Genomic DNA, 15,705 nt, shown 5'->3' on the forward strand with positions numbered 1-15,705 from the left:
GTGGAGGCGGCTGACTGGGGGAACCCAGGCAGGATCAATGATCCGGGGTACCCCCAATCGTCTCTTCCGCCCGCACCTTATGACATCACAACTGGCATATTATCGGATATGGACAATTTTTCATCCACATCTTCTGTGGCAAAAGGTTCAAGTAAAAATCCTCATCCTGGAGGTCCTTGTCTTTCGTGATAGCTCGAGGCATCACAGAAGCTGCTGATCGACTGGATAAAGAGACACGGAAAACTGCAGTTGGACTTTTTGTGGAAATGTCAACGACGCTCAATCGTTGTGACTATTGAAAGTAAAGAACATTGGAGTCAAGGACATTGAGTAAATATCCTCGTTTGAAATTAGCCATTTCACCTGAAGCGAAATGAGATAGAGCTTTGAGACAGGAAGAATGGAAAAGGAGGTAAAGAGCATATAGTGAGCTCTATATAAACCTTATACATAGAGCTCTATATAAGTCTTTTCCTTATCACTCGAGAGATAAACAATTGTGCTGGAAGCTCAGTAAAGGAAATCTGTAAAACATATAACGGACTTCATGTAGAGACGACTTATGACAGCCAGTCGCAGAATATTCTTGGGCTAAAGAAGATAGGTAAGTTTGCTGTACGAGTTGATCCACACAGCATCCTCAATACCTGGTGTTATGGTTTGTCGGGATCTACTCATTTGTACGGAGCAGCAGACTTTTGAAGGGTTGACACTTCAAGGAGTAATCAAATACCGAAGGTTGAACATGAGAAGGAACAGCGAAGTTCTTCCGTCTGTCTCTCATGTGCTTTCTTTTAACAAGCCAACCCTGTCGGAGAAAGTACGTGCAGGAATACACAGATTGGATGTGCGGGTTTTTGTGCCTCAACTAATGAGATTTAGGTGTCAATGTTTTCGCCACACCACTTCTTGGTGCAAAAGGCTACAAGTATGCACGTGTAGTGAGGAAATTCATGAAGGAGAACCATGCAAAGATCCATCTTCCTATGTTAACTGTAAAGATAATATTCATGTAGATCGAGGAATTGTCCTGTTTACAAAGACGAGGTAGCTGTGCAGGAAGTCAAAACCCTGCAGGAGGTCAGATACATCACGGCAAAGAAAATTGTAAATGCCCGCAAGCCTAGAGCAACAACAACTGTAGCTCATGCTGCGGCTACTGTTCCTGCCTCAATTTCTATTGATACGAACCAGTTTCTCATCAAACTTGCGCCCACATTAGCTACTATGAGCGAATAATTCACAATAGAAAAAAGTCTTTCACTCATAAGGAATTTATAAAACCTGTGATAAAGATACAGCCTCCAGCTAATACATCAAGTATAAGCAAAAGCATATCTAGAAGAAGAAGATAGCTGCTAAACCAGCAGTTCCAGTGGGTCTGCACAACATTTTAGATGATGGAGCGAAAAAAGTGGTTGCTTCGGAGTCTTGTAAGGATGCTCCCAATCCTCTTCCAACTGAGGTGATCTCCAAACCACAGAGACCATCAAAAACCACAAAGGGGGGCCTGATTCCCTCCTGTCTGAGGCGGTGACTGGTGCGAATTCTGTTATGGGGTCTCCCAGATTTCCGCCTCTCAATTGGCGGCTAAACCTAGCGCCAATTCATTCCCATCGTCGTTTGCGGCTTCGATGTTCTTCGATTCCGGGGACGATACCGGTGATGACATACTTATCGAACACGAAGCTGTTCGTAAAATGGAAAAGAAGAGGAAAAAAGGATAGCCGAAAGGCAAACAAAGAAATTAAGTAATTAAAAAAATTAGCGAGTTGATAATTCAGTGAAACACATTAATGGATGTTTTTCAAACATCCATGAGCTCCAACGCTTGGTACATGATGAATTCCTAATTTGTATATGCCTGCAAGATACACATTTCTGCTGAAATAAAAATTTCCAGTTAAGAAGATACAATACATTTTTAGGTGAGATCAACCGCCAAATATAAGAGTTAGAGATGAAGTAGCCATATTAACATCGACTAGAGCTACCACCGAAGCAGTTGAAATAAACACAAGTCTGCAAGCAGTCGCAATCAGAAAGAAATCCGCTCCAGATTAATATCTGCAGCACATACTTGCCGAATTTTGAATGGACGGAGGATGACATAAACGATTAATTGTTCAGCTTCCCCCACCTGTACTACTGGTGGGTGACTTTAATGCACACAATTTTGGGGTCGGATCGAGTAGATCCCTGTGGAAGAGAATTGGAAAAGTTCCTATTGACCTCCAATTTCATTATCTTAATTAACAGTTCAGGAACTTTTTTTAATGCCAGAGATGAATCGACGTCCTGTTAGATTTAGCACTTATAAGTGCATCGAGGTACTTTCTTCTAGTTTTAGAAGATCTGCATGGAAGTGATCATTTCCAGGCGCAAATTGTAACTGTCGTTACAAGAAAAACATATCCCATCTCCAAAACATGACTGTTTGATAAGGCAGATTGGACAAACTTCACAGCTGGTACGACACTCCCTGAAACAACTACGGTTATCGAGCCGATGTCGATGTTGTAACTAACGCCATTTTTGACTACGCATTAAAATATATTCCCAGAACATCTGGAAACTCAGGAAGCGCCCCGTTCCGTGGTGGGACGATGAAATCAATGAAGCTATTTAAAGAAAGAAAATAGGATATAACGCTTTTAAGAAACATCCAACATTAGAAAACCTAATTGCCTTTAAAAAATACAGTGTATGTAAAAAGACTTATGATAGATGCTAAAAAACGATCCTGGCCGCAATATGTGTCATCCATTAACAGAAATAAGACTCCCTCAGACTTTTGGAAAAAAGTGAGGGCTATTTATGGGCGTATAAACTTTACTCCCACAACTTGCCTTCAGTATGAAGATGAAGTTAGTGATACTCTAAACGAAATTGCAGAGTTACTACCCAATCGTTTCAAAGAAGCAACAAAACAGTTAACTACAATGAATATTTCAAAACACAAAAAACAGAACTTGAGGGTCTGCTAAATTTCACAACTGAAATGAATTATTTATATAATGTACCATTTAAAATAGAAGAACTTGAGAGAGCATTGAAGAAAGCAAGCAACACAGCTACTGGTCCAGATGAAATTCATTATACCATGATCAGGCAGCTGAATACGACTGCAAAATGTAGATTATTAGAACAATACAATCAGATATGGCAGGATGGAAGTACCTGCAGCAGTGGAAAAAAGTACATATTGTTCCAGTTCCAGAGAAAGATAATAAAATCTAACAAATCCCAATAGTTACCGTCCTATTTCTTTGACATGTGGTATGGGAAAAAGTTTTGAAAAAATTATATAATCGACTTGTTTGGATTTTAGAAAAAAAAATCTTTTATCCTCGCATCAAGCAGGTTTTCGACAATACCACTCAACTACTGATCAAATGATTAACTTAGAGAATATCATATATAACAGCTTCATCACAATAAAACATTGTGTCTGAGTCTTCTTTTATCTGCAGAAGGCATTCAATATGACCTGGTGACATGGAATAATGCTTTAATTACATGAATGGGGCATTTGCAGCAATCTGCCGGATTTTCTTAGCAACTGTATGAATGACTGTACTTTCCAAGTACGCGTTAACAATGAGTATTCATCAGAAAAAAGATTGGAAAATGGCATACCACAAGTCTCGCCATTGAGCGGTACTTTGTTCACGATTGCCATCAATAAACTAATATTAGCTTTTCCAGCAGAAGTCAGAAAAAGTGTCTATGTTGATGATCTGGCAATTGTGCATGCCAGCAACACTGCAGCTATGGTGAAATACAAATTGCAATAAGCGATAAATGCCCTCAATGAAGTTGCGGGGAATAATAGTTTCAAATTTTCACCAGAGAAAACATGCTGTGTACACTTCTGTAGAAAGAGAATTTCTCACTGAAGTCCAGTTTTGACCATCGTATACTATACAAAGACAATGTATGATTTTTAGTTCTATTATTAGGGGATTACATATACAGGACTTGAATGTTAGATGCAAAAGTGCCCTAAACATTATAAAATGTTTATCCAAACACCAATTGGCTCAGAGAAAGAAGGTGTGCAAAACATTGGTTTAATTGAAACTCAACTACGGATGTATTGTATATTCATCTGCTAGAAAGTCGCATTTACAAAAGTTAGATGTAATACATAACAGTGGAATAAAACATGCCATTGAGCGCAATCCGTACAAGTACGGCATTATAGATGAGAGATCCTATTACTAAGATACGCAGCAAATATATGGGCCTTTCCTACCCACATAATCCCATCCTTTGACTGTATTATATGAACATTGTGCTACCTATTCCAGACCAGCCAGAATAAGGTATCACGAATTGACAAGAAATTATGAAATTGCTTTACCTGAGACATTAGCAATTTCTACAAGAGAAATACTGCCTTGGATTTTACCAGCAGTAAACACAAGACTGGGTCTCTGTTGTGGAAAAATAAAAGAGAAGCCAGCAGTAATCATCCAACAGGAAGTTTTATCAACCGTCAATAGTTACGAAGAATACATTAAAATTTATACTGACAGTTCTAAAACTGAACATGGTGTTGGATGTTCCATTTATGTAAATGGAGAAGTCAATTTTTGGAAACTATCAGATATGGCAAATGTTTATACAGCAGAACTTATTGCCATACAGCAACCTCTTCACTACTCGGAATACTACTGCGAAGAAAGTGTTAATATGTTCTGACTCTAAGTGTAATTACTGCAATTCGGAATGAGAGCATTAAGGATGTCCTTATTGCAAACAACCTGTCCATTTTGTACATTTTAAATCAATGAGGACAGTGATGTGTATTTGTATGGACTCCAGGACATGCTGGTATTGCAGGGAATAAAAGTGCAGACAAAGCTGCCAGAAAGGCAACAGTCTATGATAACCTGGATATAATTCCTGTACGAGTAGCAGATGTTAAAAATTATCTAACTAATACAATAAGAAACTGGTGGAGTAATGATTGGAGAAGATTAAATACCAAACTAAACTCGATTAAAACTTCTCCATATAAATGGAAAAGCGACATGAAGCTGACTCACAGAACAAGTGGCAGTGACCAGACATAGAATTGGTCACATGCGAATAACACATTCATATTTGTTAACCAGTGGAGAAAGACCAATGTGCAGTGTTTGCAATAAAGCACTTACAGTCAAGCATCTAATGAAAAGTATACCACGTATGAGGACCACAGAAAGAGGTTCAGTCGAAGAAATAGTTTTGCTGCTGATTTGGGAAATGAAAACGGAAAAAAAAATAGTTGCGTATCTGCACGCCAGTGGACTATTAACAAGTCAATAAGGAAATTCAAGCTGTGTTAAGGAATCTCTAAGCAAAGTAGTTTAATTCTATGTATAAAAAAAAGAGGAATCTTGAAGCATGGCACGTATAGGGTTGGAGGTAGTCCTCTTGCCTAGAGCGCCCGGCCTTGCCTGCATGCAAGAGTCCCCACTCTTGCATGCAGGCAAGGCCTCAATCCCCCGATTGAGGCATATCCGATGATGGCATACGGGACCCTCGAGGGTAGACAGAGGGCACGGGGCAAAGGGTATGCCTGGAGCCAGGTAGGTCAAAACCGGGAAGGGCAGCCTCCCTGCCGAGGGGTTCTTTGGTCGTCCTGAACAGGTGGTTGAATTTCTCCTATGTTGCAGGGGAATCCTGATGGGTTAAGTTCTACAGAACAATTTAGGGGGGGGTAGAACTGCCACGGCATCCTGGGGTAACTGGTGGTTTCAGTTGCTGCACGGTGCTTAAAAATAAAAAAAGGAAAAGGAAAAACAAATATTGGTACTGTGAAGACATTCTTTTTCATTTTTACTTTTGTGTTTTATTTTTTTATTTTAATATCAGAGCCTTTACACCTGTAAATGTTTTTGTGTGTTTTAATATATATGAGTTTTTTTAAATGTTTTGTGTTGTCAATTTTAGTGTTTTTAAGTAAAATGTAAGGGCTCTTTACACCCTTACATCTGACGAACCTGATGGTGATTTAAACTTCTTTTAAAGAATGTGACTTCGTCACATTCTTTAAAACCTTAGAAGTCGATGCCCATATAATAAAAAAAAAAAAAATGTTTACTGTTGTTTCATTTATTAGCTAAGTCAATAAATATCTTTAAACATTACTATTCAGAATTCTACAACTCTTAAAAAATTATTTTATTTTCTGAAACTTACACATAACTCCAGTACATTAGAAAATAATAACTTTTAGATATAATAGTAACTTTTAGCTTATAAAACATACTAGTTGGAGGAAAAAATACAACACATATAAAGAGAGAAAAGCCTGTTGACATTTGTCTACATACCTACATAATATCAATATACATGTAACTATAATTCATGAAGGTCTAAATAGTTATATTTTTTATTCTAATTTTGCAAATGTGTGTAAACCTCACGTACATAGATACTAAAATTTGTTTTACTTGTGTTTGAAGATAAAAGCAAATGCGGTAAGAAGGAATAACCAACACAATAATATTGGTATCAGTTAGCTGTATAAGTTAAGAACTATACTTATAAGTATAACAACAGATTGTATTAGTCAGCTCCTAAAAGGATTAACATTTATGAATTTGTGCATTAAACTGCATAGTGAGATAAGATGTAAAAAATAATTAACATCACTTAAAAAATGTATTTAAATAAATATAATTTAAAAAAAATACATAATGTAAATTACTATTATTTTATATGTATATATATTACAAATATTTTACATAATTAGCACAAATATTACATACTTTTATACAGAAAGAACACATTTTGCATCTATGTTTTTATTTATTTTACATTACTTTTTACCATTTACATCTTTGGTTCAGGACTGTTTCTGATTATTGTTGTTCTGCAACAGAAAACATTGATTATCAGTTTATTACTTTTTTTATTTATAATAAAATTCACTTAAATAAAGCTATAAAATAATTGATAAGTAAGTTACAAAAATATCCCCAATACATGGTTGTTAACTCCCAAATAAGGGAGTTCTACATGCTTCGTACATGTAAGTTTGTGGTGCTCATTTGTCCAATTTAACAAAATAATAAATTTCCCTTTTTTTCATAACATATCAGCAGAAATAATAGAAGAGCTTATTTTATAAATTTGTTTTTACGTAACAATATATAATTAAGCCAAAATATCTGGCTGTTTTGAAATGGAAATTTTTGTGATACATTTTAGTATCAATGTGCTTCATGGTGGCACTTAATAAGAAATTTCTCAAATTTACTCAAAACTACCAGCCTGATTTGTTTCAACAGTTGAAGTGTTAAATGCTGTCACTGAAAGTCCAGAAAAAAAGCATTTTGATGCATACTTTAGCTGTTTCCTAGAATACTAACAAAGTTAAATTTGATTCCAATAAAATTTATCATTGAAAGAAATAAACCACAGAATTGAAAGACATTTGGTCCTTTAATATCCTGTACAGTTGGACAATTTGTTTTGATGAAGTATAATTTATCTTGAGTCTAGTTTAAAAGCAGACTTGTTACTTAGTAGTTAAAATCTTTGCATACTTCATTAACAACCTCTGCAAAGTCTTAAGTTAACTGCAATATTTGTCTTCATCCTTCATAACTGCCTCTTAGTATTTTGAAAACCATAACAGGAATACAGTAACATTGAATGCTGTATAGACATCTTTACCTGTCCTGTAAAATAGGTTAATGTGTGGATTCATCCTGGAGATTTTGACCAAAAAATAAAGATGAGATACACATCTACTTGGGTTTAAAACGTGTTTTATTTAAAAATGTCCATTTTGATTTTCACGTTTAATGTAGTTATGCTTTAATGTAGATGCTCATGTTTAAATGTTCATATTTAATGAAGTAAGGAAATAAAATACATAGCATTCCCACATATTCCTTCCCTCCAACCAGTAGTAACTCTGTAAATGCTTTATTCTGCTTGGGCAACAATGTACGATAGTTTATGGAGCAATGATTGAGATAATGCTTTGTTGAAATTAAAAAGAAATAAAGTTTACAGAAACTAATAGGGCTTTTTAAACTACAAATTTAAAAATATCACTTGTAAGTATATTTTCCTAACTGAGAAAAAATTCCAGATATTAAAAAAAACACATATACATTAAAACAATAAAACAATCTAAAATAAGGAGTTACTCTATGGGAAATTTTAACTACTTGTAGACATGTGTTACTTTCAAGAAATAAGTGTTATGAAGTCTATCGTTGTCTAGAAAGATTCAATACCAAATTGTTTAGACAGCCTCCTTACCCATAAAATCAATAGTAAATCTAATCAATAGAACTTAAGATTGTAGCAAAGCCACAGCACTAATAGTGAGTATGATAGTAGTACATATTTAAAAACAAATCACCAAAGCTAGAAAAATTTGAAATATTACACAGGCAATATAGATAATCATTACACAGTAATGTATTTAAACATTACATAGCAATACAGCAGATAATTTTGAGCTGCTGAAATAGATTCTAGTATAATATACATTATAATGGTATTGATAGCATTAAAAATTTCTCAGTAAAAGCTACTACTTTCTACTCTATATACATACATTCCTTTTATTCATAGATTATTAGTATGCCTATAGATTTTCATAAATAAAAGAATATTACAGGCTAAATGAATCATTTTTAAAACTCAGTTGTTTCTGCTAAATCCTGTATTTATTTTCATGATTACTTTATCTATAGGCTAAACTGTTCATAAAATTATGTGTATAACAGGAATTTTATTTCTAAATACTCTCTCTGTTTGCCTGAAAAGTTTAAAATGTATTAAAAATTATTTAGTAGTACACTACCATTTCTTTTTTTAATTTTTTAACCAAGGACATAAAAGCAGTTCAATCTGACTTATAATTTTTTAAATAATTCAATCCTTGCATGTCCAAAAACAAGCTGGTTCTGATAATTTTTCTAAAAATTTTAGTGGAAGTTACTCTCAAGACCCTCAGTAAGTGAAAGTACTGTTAATATGTTGTATGATTATAAAAATTTAAGTGAAAAATTAACTTTCACTTAAGTGAAAGATTTTTAGACAAAAATTACATAAATAAATTAATAATTAATGTAATCCACCTTACCAGCATGTTGATATGTATTCTAGATCTTTCAGCTTACTTGGAAGCCATCATCAGGAGTTAATTTTTTTAATACATTTAAAGTCAAAAGTTTAAAAATTCATAGTAAAATTTAAAAACAGTTATGACTGCCCAGTGCTACTAGTATACTGAAGGAATATACAAGTAACTCTGGTGGTTTTATTTTAATCCAAAAAACAAATGTGTTGACATTGCTAACACTTACATGATCACTTCACAAGGAAGGCATTTTTGTGCAGAATAAAGTCACCACTGTGATGAAATGTGGATTCATCATTATTATAGCCAGAATTGAAATGCCAGTGTGTGTAGTAGAAACACCCAGTATCTCTGATGAAGAAAAAATTCAAGATGGAGCCATTGGCGTTAAAGGTTATGCTAATGGTTTTTTGGGACACAAAAGGGCTTATGCTTGAAGACTAATGGAAGAGGGAACTATGATCAACAGCACAAATACAGTGAAATGTTTGAAAATAAGCTTTTGCAACAAGTGCTGGGTCTACTGTTGAAGAAAGTATTGTTGTTTCATGACAATACCCGAGTGTGTTATGGTAAGTTGCAGACCACTCATCACAACATTCAAACTATCAAGTTGAATTTTGAGATACTGTGAAAGGAGCAGATTTGCTCCCTACAGCCCATATCTTGCTTTCGTTACTATTTGGGCCTCTCAAGGATGCTTTGTGAGGTTGTCGATGTGAAAATTGACAAGTCCAGGAATTGGCAGAAAAGTGGTTTTACAACCAATTGAAAACTTTCTTCTTGGAAGGAATGTGCAAGCTTATGGACCAGTGGACCAAATGCATTGACAAAAGAGGTGGTGACTATGTAGAAAAATGATGTACATGTTGAACCTCTACCTTTGTGTGAATAAATTGTAGAATGAAAGATGTAGATAATTTTTTAATACCCAATTTATTTATTCTTTCTGGTAACAACAGGCAGATATTCATTTATTTTTCTTTAAAATATGAATTTTGTAGTGCATGTAAACCATGGAAGGCAGAGACAAAGTTAAATATTATCACTGATAATTAAATTAACTCAAATTGTAATTAATATTAACAATATTTAAAACAACTACTATTCTAAATGAAAAAAAATTACTTACATCCCACCAAACTTAATAGTCTTTTGCTGTGGACCACGATTACCAGCTCCTGAGTGGAAATTTTGAATCTGAACTTGAGATATATTTCCAGCTGATCCATTTTTTAAAATTCCATTAGGTTGGAAGATTGACATGGTTCTAGATTCTGGTTTTTCATTATTTCCAAAGTTGAAAGTAACAGTATTTTTGTTACTATTATCAGAGGTAGATCTTAAATTTGATTTTCTTGCATCGACATCAGATAAATCTGGTTTGTTAATTACTGATGTTGAAACCATTTTAGAATGAGTTGACATGTCTTCTGATGGTCTATGAAGATAAAAAGGTGCTTGTCCTTTTGTTTCTGTAGTCATAGAGTTAAGTGATTTTTGGTTTTGTCTGGCATTTACACATATAGTCACTACACTCTTTCCTGTAGTAGGTGCAGCAGTAGAAGATACTTCCTATAACAGAAAGTTATTTATGACTGTATATAGTGTTTCATAAATGATAACTATACACATAAATGTTTCTACTGCACAGTTTTATTTCTTCCCCACAAAAATGGAGTGTGTAACGGCAATCATAAGTATTTACCTATTCTCTGTGTTAGAACTTATCAAAATTCTAGCAAGGTAGGAAAGAAAAAATTGTACTATGATCTCATAACTACTATTTATTTTTTTTTATTACAACTGAATGACACTGAAATTGAAATCTAGCAACCATGTGTAAGATATTAAGGAAATATCTTGAAACTTAACAAGTTGTATGTAGTTTAAATGAATTAACATCAAATGTTGTATAGCAGTGGTAATGGACTAATGTTATGCCAATACTAAGCATTTCTCACTGTTCTCAAGAATGTATTTCATGAACCTATTTTGGTCATTCTTTGTAAAAATTTCCTAATACTTGGATAACTTATTACTTTCTTGCCAATAAGTCACATTTAATTGTTATTATAATTGGTGTATCTCCTTCCTTTCATGAATATTTAATTTATTATTTATCAACAGTTAATCATAACTGCAATCCATATAAAAACAGGAAAAATGTAATAGAAAGAAAGAGAGAGAGAGAGGGAGAGAAATATTTACAAATTGTAAAACTGATCACTGTATTATGTAATATAATCTTTTAAATATTTTGAAAACTTACCACTTACTTGTGTGGTAACTGTAAACATTTTACAGGTTTCTCTTCACTGGTTCATTTTGCATATATCTCCATTTATCTCTAAAAAAAAAATCTATTTCTTTTGTATAACTTTCCTCTGTTTGTTTCAAGCAATTTTATGAACTTTATTTCCAATTTCTTTCTGGGTTTCCTTCTAGATCTGTTGTTTGTAGAAAACTGCCTTAGTCATATTACAGTCTTACAGTCCTTTTAACTAACTGAACCGTTTCAGTTTCTCTTATATAACTCTGTCAGATATTCTGTCCAAAATTTTTCATTTCTGATTTTATCTCTTCTAGTTTTCCTTAGTATACTTCTCAAGGACTTTATTCTGGTATTTGTATTTTCCACCTTTCTTCTTCTTCATTACCCAACTTTTTCTGCAAATGTGAAGATTGGGAAATAATAAGTTTATATGCTTCTTTGCAATTTACTGGTACTTCCTTTTTATAAATTAGGCTTTTGATACCTGGTAAAAGCTAGAAGCTTATGGATCCATCACATCCAGTTTTTTTGTTTTACTTGCCATTTTCTACATAATGTTCCCAAATATATAAATCTGATAACATGTTCCACCTGAACACCATTATTTTTAGGCATAATTCTCCTCTTACCATCATGACTTTTTATTTTTGTTACCAATAATTTCCAGCCCTACCTCTAATCTGTTGCTCCATTCTTCTACTTCTTTTAGCATCCAATTCAGAACTGATTGCCTTTTCGCCTCATTCTGAATCACATTGTTCTTCAATTTTGTTAGGTATTCCATTCATGGCTAACAAATAATGTAATGTAGAACTTATTTCTCTGGTGCAATTCTGGCTTGAATGCCAAGTGATGATACTTTACACAACTATTATTACTTGTAATGTACATTGCTCTCATTATCTTATCTAAAATTTAAGTAAAAATAATGTATTTGTGCACACTTGCACATGCGTGTGCACAATTTGTATAAGTAAGACTTATACAAATTTTGAATATGATTAATCATAAGAAATAAATTCAATTTATTACAAGTTATCCTAAAAGTAGTGAGATATGGATGAAATACATAATAATGCAATTAATAGTAGCAAGCAAAGTAAAAATTTTTTGTTGAACTTTTTTAATGTTTACAAATAATATATAATGAGTTACTTGGTTATAATGAGATCAAAGAAAAGCACTTATGTCTGTTCAAACAAGTCATCATATCACACAAAATACAATGAATATGTAGTTGATTGAGTGTTCAGTCTGCTCAGTATAATGTATGGTGCAGTCATTTTGTTTTGTACTTTTTCACTCATAGTTTATGTATATCAGTTAGTTTTTTGTTCATAGTTTTGAAAGCTGCATATTCAAAACAAATCTAAATTTCATGTTTTCTGAAAATTTTGTTTATTTTTTTTAAATGTTGGTTGTTGTTGTTAGTATATATGTATTTTCTGTGAGTAGGTGTGTTTTTGATTTGGTCTCTCAAATGAACATATTTAATAGTATAGGTGTGTCACAAACAATTATCTCATACAACTAATGCGTCACTACCAATTATCATGTACAAATAAAACATGACTGATGTAGTCATTAACAAGTGCTAAATTCTGTTGAGTTCTCAGCTGCAGTTATCAACCGATATGAATAAGTGCATTAAATAATGCAACATTGTGAAACAATTGCATATTAATTTGTTTTGGGTGATAAAATGTACTGCAGTGTGATTTCATTAAATTTTGAAAATATGCTTTTTGAATTTGAATCTGGTGATTGATTTATTTAAAAAATGAGTGATTTTGATGAAGATTAAATAATTTTCTTTACAACATTATTCACAAAACAGTTGTGTAATACCTTTGACAATATCTTCTTGAAAGACTTCTATGCAGTAAAAAATCAAATTGTTCATGTAAAATTCTTGGAAAACATTTGAATTCATAATTAATCACATTGAAAAATTATTAAGAAAAAACCAAAAACAATGCAATCATATTTAAAGTTTTTTTTTTGTAAATTGAACTTAATGTGTATTAAAAAATAACAGTTTATTAAGAATTTAAAATAAATCAAAGTGCATTAAAAAAATTCACAAACCATTTTATCTCCATTTGGTTGTAAATTAGCTCTTGATAATGTTTGACTCAGTTCTGTATGTAATTGAGATGATATAGGCTGATCTTTTAAAATAGATGAAGATGTTGAATTGTGATTTAGAAAATGAAAGCGTGTTGGATTCTTCCTATCTAAAGTTGTTGGATATTCTCTTATAGTTATAGTTGGTTTAGCACTTTCAATAGCAACATTTTGAACAGATGACCGGCTACTAAAAAACAAAAAATTATTGATCAGATTAATGGAATAATGAGTAAATAATAAATTTGTATAAAAAAATAAATAAAAAAATGAAAGTAGATTAAAGATATATATATACAAATATATATATTTAAATTATACCCTATAAAAAATATAAATTCTATACCCTATAGGATTTCCAATATCAGCAATTATGTCAGAAATATATTTATAGGATTTTGATAGTAAATTAGTATGGTACTACTCATACCCATGAAGTTTTAATATGGACATAGTATGTTGATGATATTATCATTATGTAAAATTGTAATAAACATGAACATCGAATAATATTAAACTAAACTCTTATAATGAAAATTTCAAATTTACTTTTGAAATAGACAGCAATAATAGAATTTTAATTATTCAGATGTCAATATCAAAATAAACAAGGACAACCAAATTGAAACATCAGTATATAGAAAACCTACATCTAATATTACAAAAATTTATAAAAAATCAAATCAGCCTTGGTATCCTTTTTGGTCATCCTTTTGGTCTGGTTTTTTATGATCTTTTTTCTTTTGTTGATTTTAATTTTCTTGTGTTTGACTTTTGTTCATAGTTATTGTTTAATTATTTATTTTTTCTGATTCTTTTTTTCCCTGAACTTAACATGTTTTTTGTTTTTATTTTGACTTTTTTTGGTATTTGTAGTATGTTTTAGTATTGTTTGTGAAAACATTACTACAACTTACAATAAACAAAATATTTAAAACAGCTTACAAGCCTAATAACCACATAATAAAATATTTAAAAAACAAAAATAATAAAATAAACAATCTGAGTGGAATTTATAAATTTAAGTGTAATGATTGTGATTGTATTTATATATGAAAAACAAATAGTTCGTTTAAAACTAGTTTTCTTGAACATTATAAAGATTACAAAAATAATAAGTCAGGTTTATCTAATGAACAATAACATCCTATTTGTGATATTATTACAAATTTAAAAATGTTAGAAATTAACCAAGATAAAGTAAAATGAAATATATAAATATAAACAAAAATTCAATTGATTAATCATCAAACATTGTTTGAGGGAGAGGGCCAAAAGCAATTTTCATTATTTTAATATTTTTATTTTTAAATTTTTATTATGCAATAATGGAATTATTTCAGTTATGGCTGAGATCTCTGGTATCTTTTCACGAGCAGAGATTGCGTTGTATAAAGTCTTTTTCAGTGGTATTTTTGAGCTGGTGGTAGAGTGTGTACCTTCCCCAGTTTCCACAATTTAATGTCTGAGAACTATTACAATGGTTTTGTGCCCTTATTGTTAGACAATTCATAATCCTTTTCACAGGGATTCAGAGATTTTGGCACAGGATTTGTTTGAGCACCCACCTCATCGTGGCGAAAAGAGTGGCAACGACTTCTGGTCGCAAGTCCCTGTTACGAGCAACAGGGACTTTATTCTTAGTCCTGCTCACACTCTTTTAAAGCGGGGGCCGTAATCTGTAACTTTGTGTTGATCTTTGATTTTACACATTTGACCCAATAGCAGCAAAGAGGTGCAAAGAGTGACAGGAGAATACAGAAGGTCTCCAGCTGCCCATGGCTTGCTGCAGGTAGTTGTCACGCTTGTGGGCTTGTACCCAACATTTCAGTAGAACGAATACAGCAAGCATTATGTTTGTATACTCTTAGGTCAGGGCATCTCTGACCATGACAGATGTTAATGAGGTAGGTAAGAAGCCTAGCTGGAGGAAGGGGCCAGAGCCTTATCCTTTGACCTCCTCGAACACTGGTCCTGATAATGATAGTTCAGAGGTAGATATAAGGGTGACCACCCGGGAGGGTATGAACCCACTTATTGTAGAGTTTTTGGAAGCTGGGGGCAAGCCTGGCAGCTCTGCTCCTTTGGCCTGTGACGAACTGGATGGCTTGTCTTCCTATTTAGCGAACCCCAAGTGTACTACTGCTGCTATCAGGAGGAAATCATGGCCCCAACCTGAATTCTTTCAAGTGGCTTTCACAGC

The 15,705-nt window shown here is 32.9% G+C and overlaps 1 protein-coding gene across 3 annotated transcripts in view; it reads right to left on the reverse strand.

The window, feature by feature from the left end:
* Positions 1 to 6,656: 6,656 nt before the first annotated feature.
* LOC142318898 (uncharacterized) overlaps positions 6,657 to 15,705 on the reverse strand; it is a 419,416-nt gene continuing 410,367 nt past the window's right edge. For 2 of the 3 annotated variants that reach the window (XM_075355544.1, XM_075355543.1), the window contains exons 16-18: positions 13,464 to 13,692; positions 10,233 to 10,675; positions 6,657 to 6,868 (exon numbers count right to left, since the gene is read on the reverse strand). In XM_075355544.1, coding sequence (XP_075211659.1) covers positions 6,829 to 6,868; positions 10,233 to 10,675; positions 13,464 to 13,692 — 712 coding nt within the window. In that variant the 3' untranslated portion in view covers positions 6,657 to 6,828. The remainder of the gene's footprint in view (positions 6,869 to 10,232; positions 10,676 to 13,463; positions 13,693 to 15,705) is intronic. The other variant, XM_075355545.1, reaches the window with a different exon arrangement.

Source organism: Lycorma delicatula, chromosome 2, assembly GCF_047948215.1.
Source record: "Lycorma delicatula isolate Av1 chromosome 2, ASM4794821v1, whole genome shotgun sequence".
NCBI lineage: Eukaryota > Metazoa > Arthropoda > Insecta > Hemiptera > Fulgoridae > Lycorma > Lycorma delicatula.